This window comes from Xylona heveae, assembly GCF_001619985.1.
Source record: "Xylona heveae TC161 unplaced genomic scaffold L228scaffold_6, whole genome shotgun sequence".
In the NCBI taxonomy this organism is placed as follows: domain Eukaryota; kingdom Fungi; phylum Ascomycota; class Xylonomycetes; order Xylonales; family Xylonaceae; genus Xylona; species Xylona heveae.
The window spans coordinates 589181-602596 of NW_017264198.1; the positions used below are offsets into that span (position 1 = coordinate 589181).

Sequence of the window (13416 nt, forward strand, 5' to 3'; positions counted from 1 at the left end):
TCAGGATAAAAATAACGTATACGTATCGATAAGAAAAGCGTTTTAAAAAGGTGGAAAGAAAAGATCTGTAGAAATAGTTGTCCTGTCCAGGAAAAGAAAAGAGGTTCTTTCTTTCGTTTTTTTTTGTGGCAAGCACACGCCCACACACGCACACGCACAGACACAGAAACCCGTCACCACATGACATATAAAAAAAATGTATGAATAGAATGGAGGAAAAAAGAAGATAAGAAAAAAGAAAAAACAATATTCATTTCAATCTTTCATTTCTCAAACCCCCTAATGACCCATTTGATTCAATGCCTCTTTTTTGACACCTTTCCCCTGCCCTCTTTTTTTTCTATTTTCAATTTCCTTTTTTCTTTCTGCCTTTCACTGCCCCCTTTTGTAAACAATGGGAAGAGGAAAAAATAACAAACAAAAAAAAATTTCCCCTCTTCCTCGCATGCAGAACACGCTACGCCACGCCACGCCATTGCCATATACATGCCAAGCCAAGCAAGTCCAGCCGGCCAAGCTCTAAGCCCTGCAAGCCACGAGCAAACGATCGGGATCCCATCACAACCGAATTGAAGTCGACGAGTTAGGTGGATGTAGAGGAGATAAGTATCACATTCACGTATGCGCGATAACGACGACGACGAGACGACCAGGAAAATAAAGGTGTTGTGGAGAGAATAAAACGGTTGGCGGCAGATGAGACCCGGTTGTTGCTCAACAATAGCGACGATGCGATAGACGGTTTAACAAGACGGAAAAGAGAGGTTGGAAAAAGGGTTGGAGAGCAGAAGAAAAGAAAAGAAAAGAAAAAATTAAAGAGAGGAAAAGGCGCATGATGGACGGATTTCGACGAGCGGGCACGCGCGCGAAATTTTTGGGGGCTTCGTATGGATGCGCTTAAGCGCCCAAGCTGGGGAAGGCGCTCTGGTCAGCAACGTTGACGGCAGCACCGCCACGAGGACCACCGCGAGCGCCACCACGAGGGGCACCACCGCGAGGGGCACCACGGCCCCGGCCACCACGCTCGCCACCACCGCGGGGACCACCACGGCCGCCACGGCCAGCGGGCCGCTCACGGGGAGCCTCGTGGAAGCTGTGGTCAATGTCGACAAAGACCTTGGCCTTGCGCTCCTTCTCGCGCTTCTGCTTGCCGGAAACACCAGACATGTATTCCTCCTCGTTGCCGCGTTCGAACTTCTTGGCGCCCTGAGACTTCTTGTCGCCGGCCTCACCGACCTTGCGGGCCTCGGGGATGCCGCCTAAGCTGGCCTTCTTCTCGAGCTGCTCGGCAAGGTAGTCGGCGTACGACTTGCTCTTGTCCTCGGCCTCGGGCTCGGGGGCAGCAGCGTCACGGTCGTCAGCGGCGGGGTGGTGACCCTCAGCATCGACGGGAGCCTCGACGTTGGCATCGAAGCCACCCTCCTTCTCCTCGGCCTTGGCCATAGCCTCACCAGCCTTCTCGTCGACCCACTCGTTCTCGCCCTTGCTGGCACCCCAGCCACGGCCAATCTGCTTCTCAGTGTCGCTATAACAAATATATTAGTTTGAAAAATTTCCATGTGACAAATGAGAGAAATAGGAGAGTTCTAGAACGTTCCTCTCTCCAAAATGAATGGCACTACTTACGCGTGAGCGGTACGGCTGTGACGGTCGTCACGAGAGCCACGAGCACCGCGGGGACCACCACGGCCACCGCGCTGCTGGACGCGACCACCACCGAGGCGGTCAGAGTGACGGTCAAAACGGAGGCCGTCATCGGTGGGCTTGCTGCGGTTGTTCACGCTGCCAGCCTGGCGGTCACGGAAGGCTGTCATAACCATCCCCAGTCAGCGCCCGAATTCCAAATGAAAAATGGTGAAACAAGTCCCAGGATAAATAAGAAACACGCGCCCTAGCGAATCTTCAAAAAAGCCTTGGCATGTAAAAGACATGCAGAAGAAGGGCGCGTGTATCTGAAACAAAGTGTACACATACCCCGCTCGCTACCAGTAACGGCGTCGCCACGTCGGCCACCTCGAGTAGGGCGCTCAAGAGAGGCATCGACGGCCTTGGGGGCGGCATCGGGAGCATTGCGCTTGGTCGTCCGCGCAACAGGCTTGTCGATAGCCTGGGTGGGGGGCTCAGGTTCTCTGTCAGAGTCCTGCTCGGGGTCGTTCCCTGCCAACATCGAAAAAAAAAGAAACGTCAGACGTCATGTCCCAGTCACGCGGCCCACGAACAAATTGGATAGAATGTAAGTACCGAGCAGCTCGTAGAGGTTCTGTTTCACGTATCGGTAGTTAGCTTAGAGTTCAATCAAACTATGAAGCTCCCTCAATGGTAGATAAGTCGATGTGGGTGAGGTGTGATGAGCAGGGTGAGGCAGGCTGTAGGCTTGAGGTGGGAAAGGAACGAGGTGTTTTGCTTGCCTTGGAAGCTACACCAGACATGGCGTTGACTCGTTGCGTAGATATCTCCTCTGGAGGAATTGTCGTCCCGGCAAAAACGTTTTCTTTAAGACGGGGGGCAATTGGAGAACAAGCGGGCCGATTTTGTTCTATGAAGTGCGCATTCTGCAGTCCCGGCTGATGATTCGTTTAAAGGGATCCTATTCTGCTTTACTGCAAATTTCGGATGCGGAGAGCAGATGGGTTCGCTTGCCAGTCTGATTCGCACACAACCGTCGAGGTCACAGCCCGCCAAGACCGAGTTAACCGAGGGAGCAGTCTCACCAGATACCCACAAAGCAATCTAATTAGGGTTATTGTGAAATAGGTTCATTCTCAATTGTATACTGCTGCAGCAAGTAACAGAAACAACGATACTTCTAGCGATCGTAATGAGCCATGTCTGATGCAAGAGTCATTCGATTTTCTTGCCGTATCATGCATTATTGTGTGTCTTTAGGCTGCCTTGTAGCTTTGAACCAAGCTGGTTACTTTGATTGGTGGGGGAAGGAGGAGCAGTGAAGCTTTGGCGAAGCTCTGCTCACCCGGAGCCTCGGATCCGTCCACACCCCTCAACGTAGAACCGTACCATTTCCAAAATCAAACAACGCATTGGAAAATTGGTCCCAATCGTCATGACTGCCTCTTTGGAAGCTGAGTCACTGGAGAATGCTAGAGGAATATACGCCAAAAATGATGGTAGCTCGTTAAACTTTTCAGAATAGCGTGGATATCTCATTATTTTGCTTTTTTTGCATGAAGCCTCCAAACATGGATCATGCGAAATGATATCAAAAGGAAAAAGTAAAAGATATATATATAAGCAGGCCAATGGATTCCCGAAGGCTGGTACCGTAGCCCAAGATGCTAAACGCCACCCAATGCAATAGTTATTCATGCACCAGTATGCATGTCCGTACGCCGAAAGGTAAAATGCAAAAGTAAAAGAACCTACTCCGATGCTTCGCCCAATGCCTGTTCCGGTCCAAAAAAAAAAAAAAGAATTACAAGTATGTTCAAAAATTATGCGTCTTCCAACGGCGAAAAATTAAAACAAGGCGGAGGTCTCCCTTTTTGTACAATGAAGCGTTGAGATGCTGAGCGACACGAGGCGGGTTTGTTTTCTCACGCTACCTCATTGAGCTCGTCTCGAAGGAGAACTGTGACGGAAAGTGCATGCTCGCTGAGAGACCAAAGGGATCGGCATCGAGGCTTGGATCAAAAGGATCAAAGAGCTGGTTGACGGCGCCAAAGACCGGTCCTGCAGCTTCAGACTGTGAAACCGGATGCGGTTGGGCAGATGGGTGCGACTGTGGTCGTGCCTGAGGATGCATTCCCGGAGGCATTTGCTGCTGATGCGGTGGAGGCGCGTGTGCATAATGATGAGGAAAGGGTCCTGGACCCGGTCCAAGGCTGCTCCGGGATTCGCCTTCGTCTTGCTCATCTACCATGTCGGCTTGGGCGTCGTATTCTTGTTCTAATTGCACTTTGTTAGCTCTCGAAGAAAAAAGGGGGAAAAAATCAAAAGAAGAAAAGACGGGGATGCTTGCCAAGTTGATCAATGTGGTTTTGGAAAGGTGACGGGTAGTAATTGGACGAAGGACCTCCAACAGCGCCGGGCAGCCCGCTTCCTGGTCTGCCCGTGGCGGGACCCATCTGAGATGGGCCCGACGAGGGCGGATATGCCTGTAGCGCCGAATAGGATCGCTTCACGCCCTTGTGGGGTGGCAGCTGGGGATGCTGCTGCTGCTGTTGCTGCTGAGATGTTGCGAGATCGGAACCAGGTGGTGTAACGCCTTCGCGAGGAGTCGTGTCTACAGACGCATTCGTTACAGGAGAGGAGTTGTGCGACGATGGGGTAGGCTGTAATTGAGGAGAGTGGCTCGGCATGAGGCCGTCGGCATGCGGCGGCGGATATGGATTAGCTGGGTCCATCCGTGGCATCGAACGGTGTACTTGGTGATGGCGGTTCATGATGGCTCGCTGTATTGGAGGCGGCTGTGTCGCGCTTGGTGGTCGTGGATGACCGAGGTGCGGACTGCCCGTTTGTGCGCGAAGTTCAGCTTGTACATCGATTCCTGTTAAATGAGTGAGCAGGCAAGCCCAATTTTTCTCAAAAGTCGCAAGTTCGACTCAATCCCAAAAGATATTGTTGCGTACCCTTTTCTAGTAAAATCCTTTCAAGAAGAGAGTTCTTGTACCGCAGCATCAGGCATTCATCGGCAGCATTACGATGACTCTGTCGCAGCGTCTGCAACGCCTCTTCATGTCGCTTTATGGTTGTCTCGAGCTGCTTAATGTACTCAGTACGGCGTTCACGAAAGGCGGCTTGCGCCTGTCGATTTCGCTGCTTCCGTTCTTCCGAGGTGGCATAAATCTGCAAACATGATAGCAGTCAGCCATGGCCATGTGCTTTTGGAGGTCCAGGACGAAGGGTCCTCACCGGCTTGCGGCCGCCTTTCCGTTTCTGCACCTGCGCAGCATTGTCTTGAGCAAACAGTTCCTGGTCCGGCTCTGGGGTTGAAGTGATTGAGGTGCTGTAATCCTCCCGTAGTGACTCTTCCTTGGTGAGCGGAGCGGTCTCAGGCGAGATTCTGTCCTCCATGATGGACTGTGGTCGGTGAGGCTCAGGGTCGGACGTTCGCCTGAGCCTATGTAAAGGTCCTTTGCCTCCGTGGGGGTGATTTGTGATTCAATGCTGGCCGTCCAGGAACCTCCAAGGCGGGGAAAGGGGGATCGGCGGCACGAGAGACCGCGTGGCTGAAGGCAGCCGGTGTGCTGCACGGGCTTCCTTGAGCAACAGATTGGCGTTGCGAGGCGTCCGGAGATATTTCCGGGCGTGGCGCAAAGCAGGAGCAGCAAGCAGCAGGTAAAGATGAATGACAGAAAGTGTTCCAGGGCAGTTGCAAGGCAAAGATGCAAGTTGCCGTGAGGTAACAGAAATATGGTAATGAAAACAAGAAGAAGAGGGGCGAGCGGATGATGTACAGAGGAGAAGGAAGGGAAGGGAAAAAATAACACGACACACAACTTGACATTGGCAACGCCTCGGGCCCAAAAAAGTTTACGTCCCTGAGCTAACGAGTCTTGTCAAGGTTTAAAAACTGCGTAAGCGGGCACGAACGCAGGCGTCATGTCGGCGCCATGGGACCGTGATCCAGGCATATAAACACCCCCCCGGGCAGTAAAATTTTCAAGGCTGAAAAATGTGGAGGGGTACGTGCGTCTGGCGGATAGGGAGGAGGGCAGGAACGGCGTGGTTTTGGTGGCCGCTTGTCATGCGGGCGGTGGACATTCTCTGGACGGAACGTTCAATGACGCTTCGGCAGTACTACGGAACAGCGGGGACCAGGAGGGAAAGAGAAGAGTGACCGGGGGGGGGGGGGGGGGGGGGTTTGTGCTTGGATAGTATGATGTGTGTGGGTGGCTTCTCTTTTCCCTCCGACTTTCCCTCGTCAGGTTTTGCATGGGCGTAGAAGGAGACAGCAAAAGGGAATCGGGGGCCAAAAGCATCAATCGGAAGCAAGAGCGAAACGGGGCATCACCAGAGCGAGGGGTCTGCAGACCATCTGGAAACGGTTTGGATTGGCCATTTCGGTCGAATGAAGGGGGGACCCTTTTGGTCAAAACTGCCTCGGAGCGAGCACTAGGACGTAGCCCATTTCGTCAGGGCGTGCAGCAGGAAGAGATTAGTTCCGATGAAATAGTTGTGGGTGGGTTGTTGTTGGATGAGGCTGCCAAGAATTGATCCAAGGGTCTGACGAAGTTACAGGATGGAAAGAGGGGTGTGCCGAGGGAAACTAGAGGGGAGTTCGTTCGGATCCGGACAACGGAGAGCCGAGAAAGAGAAGGGAGCAGGATGAGAAGAGACAGGACGGCTCATGAGGGGCGCGCTTTTGCGACCAGGGGGGAAGGTGGAAGGAAGAAGCGGGAGAAATTTCGATCGATTTGTGGGGCGTGGCAAGCAGCGTGGCCGAAATGCATCAAAAAGAGCAAGGGAGAAAGGTGGTTGTAAATTAGCTCCGAGAAAAGGCCATTTCTGCATCCTAGCCCTACCCTGATTGGTTCAATACCTGTTGCTGTGCCTCTCCCAAACGTCGTCGAATATAGTGGCCGGATGCTTCCACGCTTACCTCTTTACTGTTCCGGCACTTTTAAAAATTCCCCTTTAGGCAACCTCTTGTGAAGAGGTACACAGACTTTTGCTCGATACCTGGAGAGAAAACAGAGTATCGAGGATGCGTGTCCGGAAGGAAAAAAGATCTCTGCTCGCACTAGTTTGACAAGGCCAAAACAAGGAAGAAAAGAGGAATGCCATCGCGAGAGTGCTTGCTGAAGAGATCGTGAAACCAGCAAATCCTCTTGGTCGGCTTTGGGCGTTCACAATTTGGGAATGCCCTCCCGCTTTGCAATAATCGTCGCGGGAACCAAAAAAAAAAAAAAAAAATAAGAAACGAATAAGTCCAAACCAACAATCCAAAATAAACCTGGTCTCCATCATGCATGCAGAGAACTTTGGAGTTATATGAAACTTCAGGAATTAAAAAAAAAAGGAAAAGAAAAGAAAAGGCAGAAGCCGTAAAGACTGGGATTATGCAGGTGATGCGATGCCCAAAGAGGATGCATTGTGACAGTGTCAATACAATTTTCGGAGCTTCCGTCACTTCGCATTGCAACCGTTCCCTTGTCCTTCCTCGGCTTTTGAGCTTGTCATCGGCGTACCCCGCGTGCGGCACGAGGAAAAGTTTTTCCTGTTCCCCTTTTTCTCTTTTTTCTCGAAAACTTCCACCGCCGGTAACCGAGTAGACGTCGGACGGAAAGTGCATTTCCAGCCGAAGCTCACTGAGAATGATGAAACCTGCTTGGGTGAGGAAGGTATGAGACGGGAAGGATGAGATCAGAGTATGCTGTACTTGAAGGTACGCAATTTACCGCGCGCCATCGCCCGAGTGATGCAATGACGAAAGTGCATGAGAGGTACAGGGTACGGCTTAATAATCCCTCACGTCCATCCTAAACCCTCGGCTAAGGAGCCCAGGAGCGCTCAAGCTTTTCCAGTCTAACCTCTTTTGCATTTTTTGAGCTCTGTCTTGGCTCGGGCTTCGGCCACGCGGCAGACAAGGAGGGTGTCATCACTTCAACCACAAAGGGATTTTTTGTCTCCACCGAAAAACCGATCTTACTGTATCCTTTCCTCAGCCACGGCGTGGCCGAAATTAACTTCCGAAATGACTTTATTTCGACTGACATCCTGCGTCAAAGCTTGCTTGATAACATCATCATCACGACTCCTGCAAAAAGTAACTTACGTATAGGCTATTTTCCCTCTTCTTCCAAATCTGAAAGATAGCTCGAGCATTGGTTGGCTGCTCACATGAGACTAGATGCACAACATCAATGCAGGGTGAAACGATTGGGGCAAATCTTGCCCAGAAAAAATAATACTCCAGTCATCTTCGTTCGTGGTCAGAGGAACGGGCTAGGCTAAGGTTGATCTTGTGATGATATCTACTTACTCGTCAGAACTTGCGGTGACTCTATGGACTCTCCTTACCGTACCAGAGCAGGAAAATCATAGAGAAGTAGAGCAACGTAGCTCCACCTTGATGCTTTGCCCTTGATGAACGATAGTCTCAGCCCTGGTCGAGTTAGTTGGTCGGACATGGTACGGGTTCTTCCGAGGAGAGTTCTTCCGAGAATCCCAGTAAGGCTGGGTCTCCTAACAGAGTAGTGCGACGAAACGTCAGAAAAGAGAATGCTCGATTGAGCTCTTAGGCCCCTTAGTAACTTTTGAGCTATGACCATCATTGGCGATGACGATTACAAAGTCAAAATATTTTCCAAAAATGTTTATACCTGCGTGCTACTATAGTATTGATGTATCGAGAGCACCATGATCGATTGCATCATAGTGTGAAACATCTATAGACTCTGACCAAGTTAGTTGCAGCACTCCTCGAGGAAATTGTCTCATGGTAAAAGGAGACGGATCAATTGTTAGATTTAACAATCCGGACGAGCTGGACTAAGGTAGGCTTTTCCTGCCGATTCTTGCCATGGCAGCCTCTGGCAGACAAGGTAGAGCAGATCCACCACGTGGTTGCCCTCGTCGGCTTGTTTCATCTGGTCCACTGCCGAAGCCATTGCGGGGACGATGAGCCTTGACAGCTGCCAAATGAATTGGCTCATAGAGTCGATCCCCTAAAGAATCCGTCCCTGTTCATCTATCGGACCGATGTCGCCCTTGTCAACATCTGTCAGGGATGCTTCCTGCGCCAGCATGGGCCTTTATGGCTGAAATTTTTTTTCTCAGCCACTACTACCATTGGTTGCACGGGGCGTCAATTGGTCGGAGCTAGCGCCTGGAGCTTGAAACAGCAGAAAAAGGATCACAGATCGCGTAGGGAAAAATAGCAATTATCTAAGGGCTGTAAATTATACTTTATTGTTTTGTGAATCCCAGTTGATGACTCTCGGTTGGCGTCTTCTTCCCTGTCATCTCATGCAGAAGCAGCCTTTTTGAATTCATTGGCCCTGTGTTATTTGTGGTAACCTAATTGTCCGAGATAAGGCCATCCATCGCCACACTACCCTTGTTCCATATTCCTAGTTTGGGCCTTGAATCTCGATGCTGCACGTCTAACACCTGCAGGAAGCCATTACGGAGTATACCCGAAGTCCATGTGAAGGCCATGAGGCATCCTCTAAGATGAGAAAAAGTCCGCTTGGCCCGCTTGGGAGACTGACCGGCCTCCTTTCCCCATAAGGCGCGATCGCCGCGACCGGAACGGTCCGTCTCATCGTCCAGATTTCGTTGGTTGAATGGAAGTGGACCCTGAATTGTCAGGATGAGAAAGCCCATGTTCCAACTTGATGTTACACGGACAGCCTGATCATGATGCTGTCGTGCATTCTCCGTACTCCAAGTTATCTCGGGGCCATGCTGGTTCAACGATGGTTGGAACTGTTCAACTTAAAGTGGTTAAGATCGATCTGATAATGATAAGATTAGATCATCTGAAGCAATGCTTGGTCTGACAACCAGGTTACAAGCAACTTAACAATGAGTAATCCAGTGAAAGCCTCGTAGAAAGAGGAACCATTGTACGAGCATGTATTTTGGCAGCATGAAGCTTAAGCAATCCTAAAAGGGCTGTGATGCGGCACTCAGGTGCCCCAGCTGGATGATTTCGTGTGTTGGCTACGCAAAAGGATTAGTCAAATAGCTTCAGATCAACGCCAACAACTACGTTCGCGACGTGGTTCAACTGCAATCTCCCTCAGTCGCAAAGACCTCAGGTGTTCAAAAAGGGCTCCATATGGATTTCTTAAGTACAATAGAGTACCTGTTACTAAGGGAAACTGTCGTTATCTGAGGCCCAGAATTATAACAAACTCCTGGTTTCTTCTTGCCGTCTCAGGAAGCCACCTCTTACCTTCTCAACCCATCCTAAACGCCATTGGCTTCTTTTGAAAACAAAATGGAGAAAAGTAGCAGAACTGAGTGTAACAGCAGCTCCGCCGAGTTGTTCTGGTACTTCAAGTGCACAAATCATGGGTGGAGATACACCCTTCACACTGTCTTCTATGTTTCCTGTGAACCTCCCCCGCTTTAAAATATGCTGTGTAGTAGGCTAACGGCGGTACTATTGCTGCACTAGCTTCGAGATCATCCTCTAGAATTTGAAGCCAATTTGGACCGGATTTTGGACCCTACTCTGGGTCTTACCGACCCCGCGCGAAGAAGCCTGAGCCAAGGGCCAGCTGGTACGCGCTGGTCTTCCATGAATTCAGATAGTTTGATGCGTGATGGACATACATAGAGACTTGGAATGTGTAGGGAGCTGCAGGAGCTGACAGAATCTCTCACCAGAGACTTTTCAGACCCAAAACCGGCGACATTCGCTAGACCACCTTCGCTCCAGCTCGAATCGACGTGAGAATCTGCGAAGTAGTCTTGATACTTTACGACCAGCTACTGCCCATTCACGGCTGCCCTCTGGGCGACCCCTCTCAGACATTCGAGAGGATACGGAACCAAATCTTGCAGAAGCACTCTCCGGCCTCCAAGTCATCCCAGGTGAAGTCCAATTGGGCGCATCCAATATTCTGCCAGCCGAACAGGCCCGTGTTTATCCAGAACTTAATCCAAAATCGGACGCTCGTCCTTCCTTGCTCGATCGTACACTCAACAGAAGCAGTAGCAGCGTCTTGAGTTTACCATTGGCTAGCATACCTCCCCGCCGATCTTCGAATAGACTGTCCAGACGGGACAGCGTTGCGAATACGCCATTTCGTCCTGCAATAATACCGGCGCCTGCTTCGAGTACGGGACAAGTCGCGTCGAAACCCTTTCAGAGCGGGCCTAAAGGTGCTGAGGCCTATAGTTTCAATTACATTTCTCAACCAAGAAGGTCGTACAGTGAAACCCCGAGGACATTCACAAGACTCACGCAATACAGTGAGCTTCTGGAGTTTCCACAGTATCGCCACCCGAGAGTGGAGCTTGATATACGGATTCCAGCAACCCTATATATGGGCGGGGGGAACATCCAGGGTAAGGTTTATATTGTCATAGATGGAGGTTCAGAGAGTCGAGGCCATAGAGGAACAGGCATGGCGGTCTCAAGAGTTGCAATCGATCTTCTTGGCGTGGAGGAAGTCTCGAATGGTAGGCGATCAATCTTTCTGACTCTAGCCAACGAGCTTGTTGACTTGGAACATCCGCCACCAAGTCTCGTGCTCGCGGCGCCTGAGCTGGCGCCAAGGCAGGAGGTGTTTTGGATGCTTGCACCATCCAAGTTCAACCTCCCGTTTCGTATTAATCTGCCGCTAGATGTTGGTCCCGCGCCATTTGTGTCCCGTCACGCGCGCATTCGGTATATACTATGCGCGACAATGTTGATAAAGGATGCGGAAAGACAGTATTTTGTTCGCAAGTCTATTGATGTAGGCTTGTTGTCAGTTTTTGATCGTAAGTAACGTAGTATGCTCAACCGAGTTGCGCTTTTTTATTAAAACCCCCAGTGTTGCTTACTTGGATGGACAATAGCAGAGAAGACCCTAATCGCACTTCCAAGTCCCCTTAGTGCCTCTGACGAAACCATTGCTCGTCGATCACATCCCTCTGAGAAGATACAACTCACAGCAGCTTTACATCGTCAGGTCTGGATCAGTGGCACGAGTATTTTCGTGGACGTGCACATCGTTAATCGGACCCATAAATGGATCAAAAAACTCGACATTGAGCTGCAGAGAAATATTTCATTTTATAAAAATGTGAGTCAAATGAAGGGGAGTCGCGAGTACATCTTTAATAGTTTTCAGACTAACGGATGCCTTTCTGAAGACTCCGGCTAGCACGCTTGATAAGACCGTGCATCATCTGCGGGCATCGGACTTCACTGAAAAGGAGATAGCTGCTCGAGGAACGATCAAAAAAGGTTGGAAAGGCGTAGCACCTCTGACCAACGAGCTGCGAACGTGCGAGCTTGAAGTACCTAGAGGGCATTCCACTGTGAAATCCGGTGAGTATGCGTTTGCTTGCGTCACTCTCGCCCACGTCTACTCATGATTCAACTTGCATAGGTCGCTACTTTGAGGTTCGGTATTTTCTAAATGTCCTTGCTCGCTCCAAATTCTCGTGGGTTTCTTGTTATACATGGGCAAGAGGATATCTGGCTAACGTAAAATACAGGAAGCTATTGATGGTCCAACTACCGGTCATCATTATTCACATGGTAGCCGCATTCTGCCTGCCGATTCTGACATTTGCACAGGCTGACAGCAATCCTAATTTGTAGAATACTCTGGATGTCATTCCAAATTCTATCAATCAGGTGGTGGCGGCGATTGAAGACAATTCCGGTGACATATATCAGCATGAGCAGCCACCATTACGGAAACACAGCTCGCGGTCCGTGATCCCTGGGCGCGCTTTCTCAGCGCCCCGAAAGCAATCTCTATCCCGCCTGCAAGTGCAACAGCGGCAACAAAAAGAAGACATTGCCGAGCTCACTCGGATCCTTGACAGTAACCCTCAAAAAGCACCGCCTCGTACCCGCAGCTTTGTCGATACTTATGTTCCCATTATGGGTGATTGGAAGAAGACACTGAATACCACAGAAGGAGTCCCTCTTGTTCGCCGGACTCTTCGGCGAGCTTCCTCGAACGAACCTCCAGCAAGAAGAGCACAGAGTGGAGCATCAGCTCTTGGTATCAATTACCTAGATGAGACCGAAAAGGCTCACGGCGCGAGACGAGCATCCACTAGTCTCATCCGGAGAGGATTGGGCTGGCCAGGAACTCCTAGAGACGAGAGCAACATCTATGCTTCCCGCCGTTAGTCTGGGAATCAATCTGCTGAAGAACGAGACGGTTCACAGTTCTCTTTTTATTTCTGCCATTTTCTTGCATTCCAAGAACTGTTCACTTCTTCATGTTAAGATTTTACTCGAAAATTTTCGTGCTCCACTACTCCATCTACGGATGCCTTTTTCCCTCATCATCTAATTTCCCCGTCTTTACGCAATGACATCCCTCTTGCTTCTCATATCTTATATTATCTACAACGTGCACATACAACACTCTGTTTCTTCGCCCGTATAACATTGCATTGATACCCAGGCGCATCCAATTATTAGACCTATTTCTCGTCGATCCAGCCCTCTGGCTGGTACTGTAACTTTTTACTTTTACTTTACATTGTCCGTGCAATTAGATAAATGCTAATACGTTCATTATTATAATACATTCGATTTGACTAGATTGTTTGTCAATAACATGGCTGTGTTGTCTATGGAGATTTATCTTTTTATTTATTCATTACTTTATTTTATTTTATTTTATTTTTCTTTTCTTTTTTTGGCGTTGTAAAAATTGTAGTAGTTGTAGTTGGTGGTGTTTGGGAAGACAGAGCGCGGCCTGCTGTGTGGCGCTGGTGCCCCTCGGAGGAAGAGGAAGTGGTGGTGATGTTGCTTGCACCTCGCAC

General features: G+C 49.9%; 4 protein-coding genes across 4 annotated transcripts; 1 reads left to right on the forward strand and 3 right to left on the reverse strand.

Annotated features, from left to right (window-relative positions):
- Nucleotides 1-542: 542 nt before the first annotated feature.
- L228DRAFT_147503 (hypothetical protein) lies at nt 543-2698 on the reverse strand. The gene is made up of 5 exons (XM_018329245.1): nt 2409-2698; nt 2242-2260; nt 1975-2157; nt 1627-1807; nt 543-1525 (listed from the first exon to the last, which is right to left on the reverse strand). The coding sequence occupies exons 1-5, from the start codon at nt 2427-2429 to the stop codon at nt 898-900; spliced, it is 1032 nt and encodes a 343-aa protein (XP_018187713.1). The 5' UTR covers nt 2430-2698; the 3' UTR covers nt 543-897.
- Nucleotides 2699-3440: 742 nt separating this feature from the next.
- On the reverse strand, nt 3441-5331 carry L228DRAFT_147491 (hypothetical protein). The gene is made up of 4 exons (XM_018329244.1): nt 4870-5331; nt 4587-4803; nt 3977-4504; nt 3441-3903 (listed from the first exon to the last, which is right to left on the reverse strand). Exons 1-4 carry the CDS (start codon nt 5029-5031, stop codon nt 3557-3559), a joined length of 1254 nt encoding a protein of 417 aa, XP_018187714.1. The 5' UTR covers nt 5032-5331; the 3' UTR covers nt 3441-3556.
- A 3520-nt stretch (nt 5332-8851) lies between these two features.
- L228DRAFT_261372 (hypothetical protein) lies at nt 8852-9982 on the reverse strand (the record flags this gene model as incomplete). Its single annotated transcript, XM_018334326.1, has 2 exons — nt 8852-9390; nt 9863-9982. 2 exons carry the CDS (start codon nt 9980-9982, stop codon nt 8980-8982), a joined length of 531 nt encoding a protein of 176 aa, XP_018187715.1. The 3' UTR covers nt 8852-8979.
- Nucleotides 9983-11042: 1060 nt separating this feature from the next.
- L228DRAFT_261373 (hypothetical protein) lies at nt 11043-13140 on the forward strand (the record flags this gene model as incomplete). The annotated part of the gene is made up of 6 exons (XM_018334327.1): nt 11043-11400; nt 11479-11705; nt 11776-11953; nt 12015-12069; nt 12124-12166; nt 12230-13140. 6 exons carry the CDS (start codon nt 11043-11045, stop codon nt 12770-12772), a joined length of 1404 nt encoding a protein of 467 aa, XP_018187716.1. The 3' UTR covers nt 12773-13140.
- Nucleotides 13141-13416: the final 276 nt, after the last annotated feature.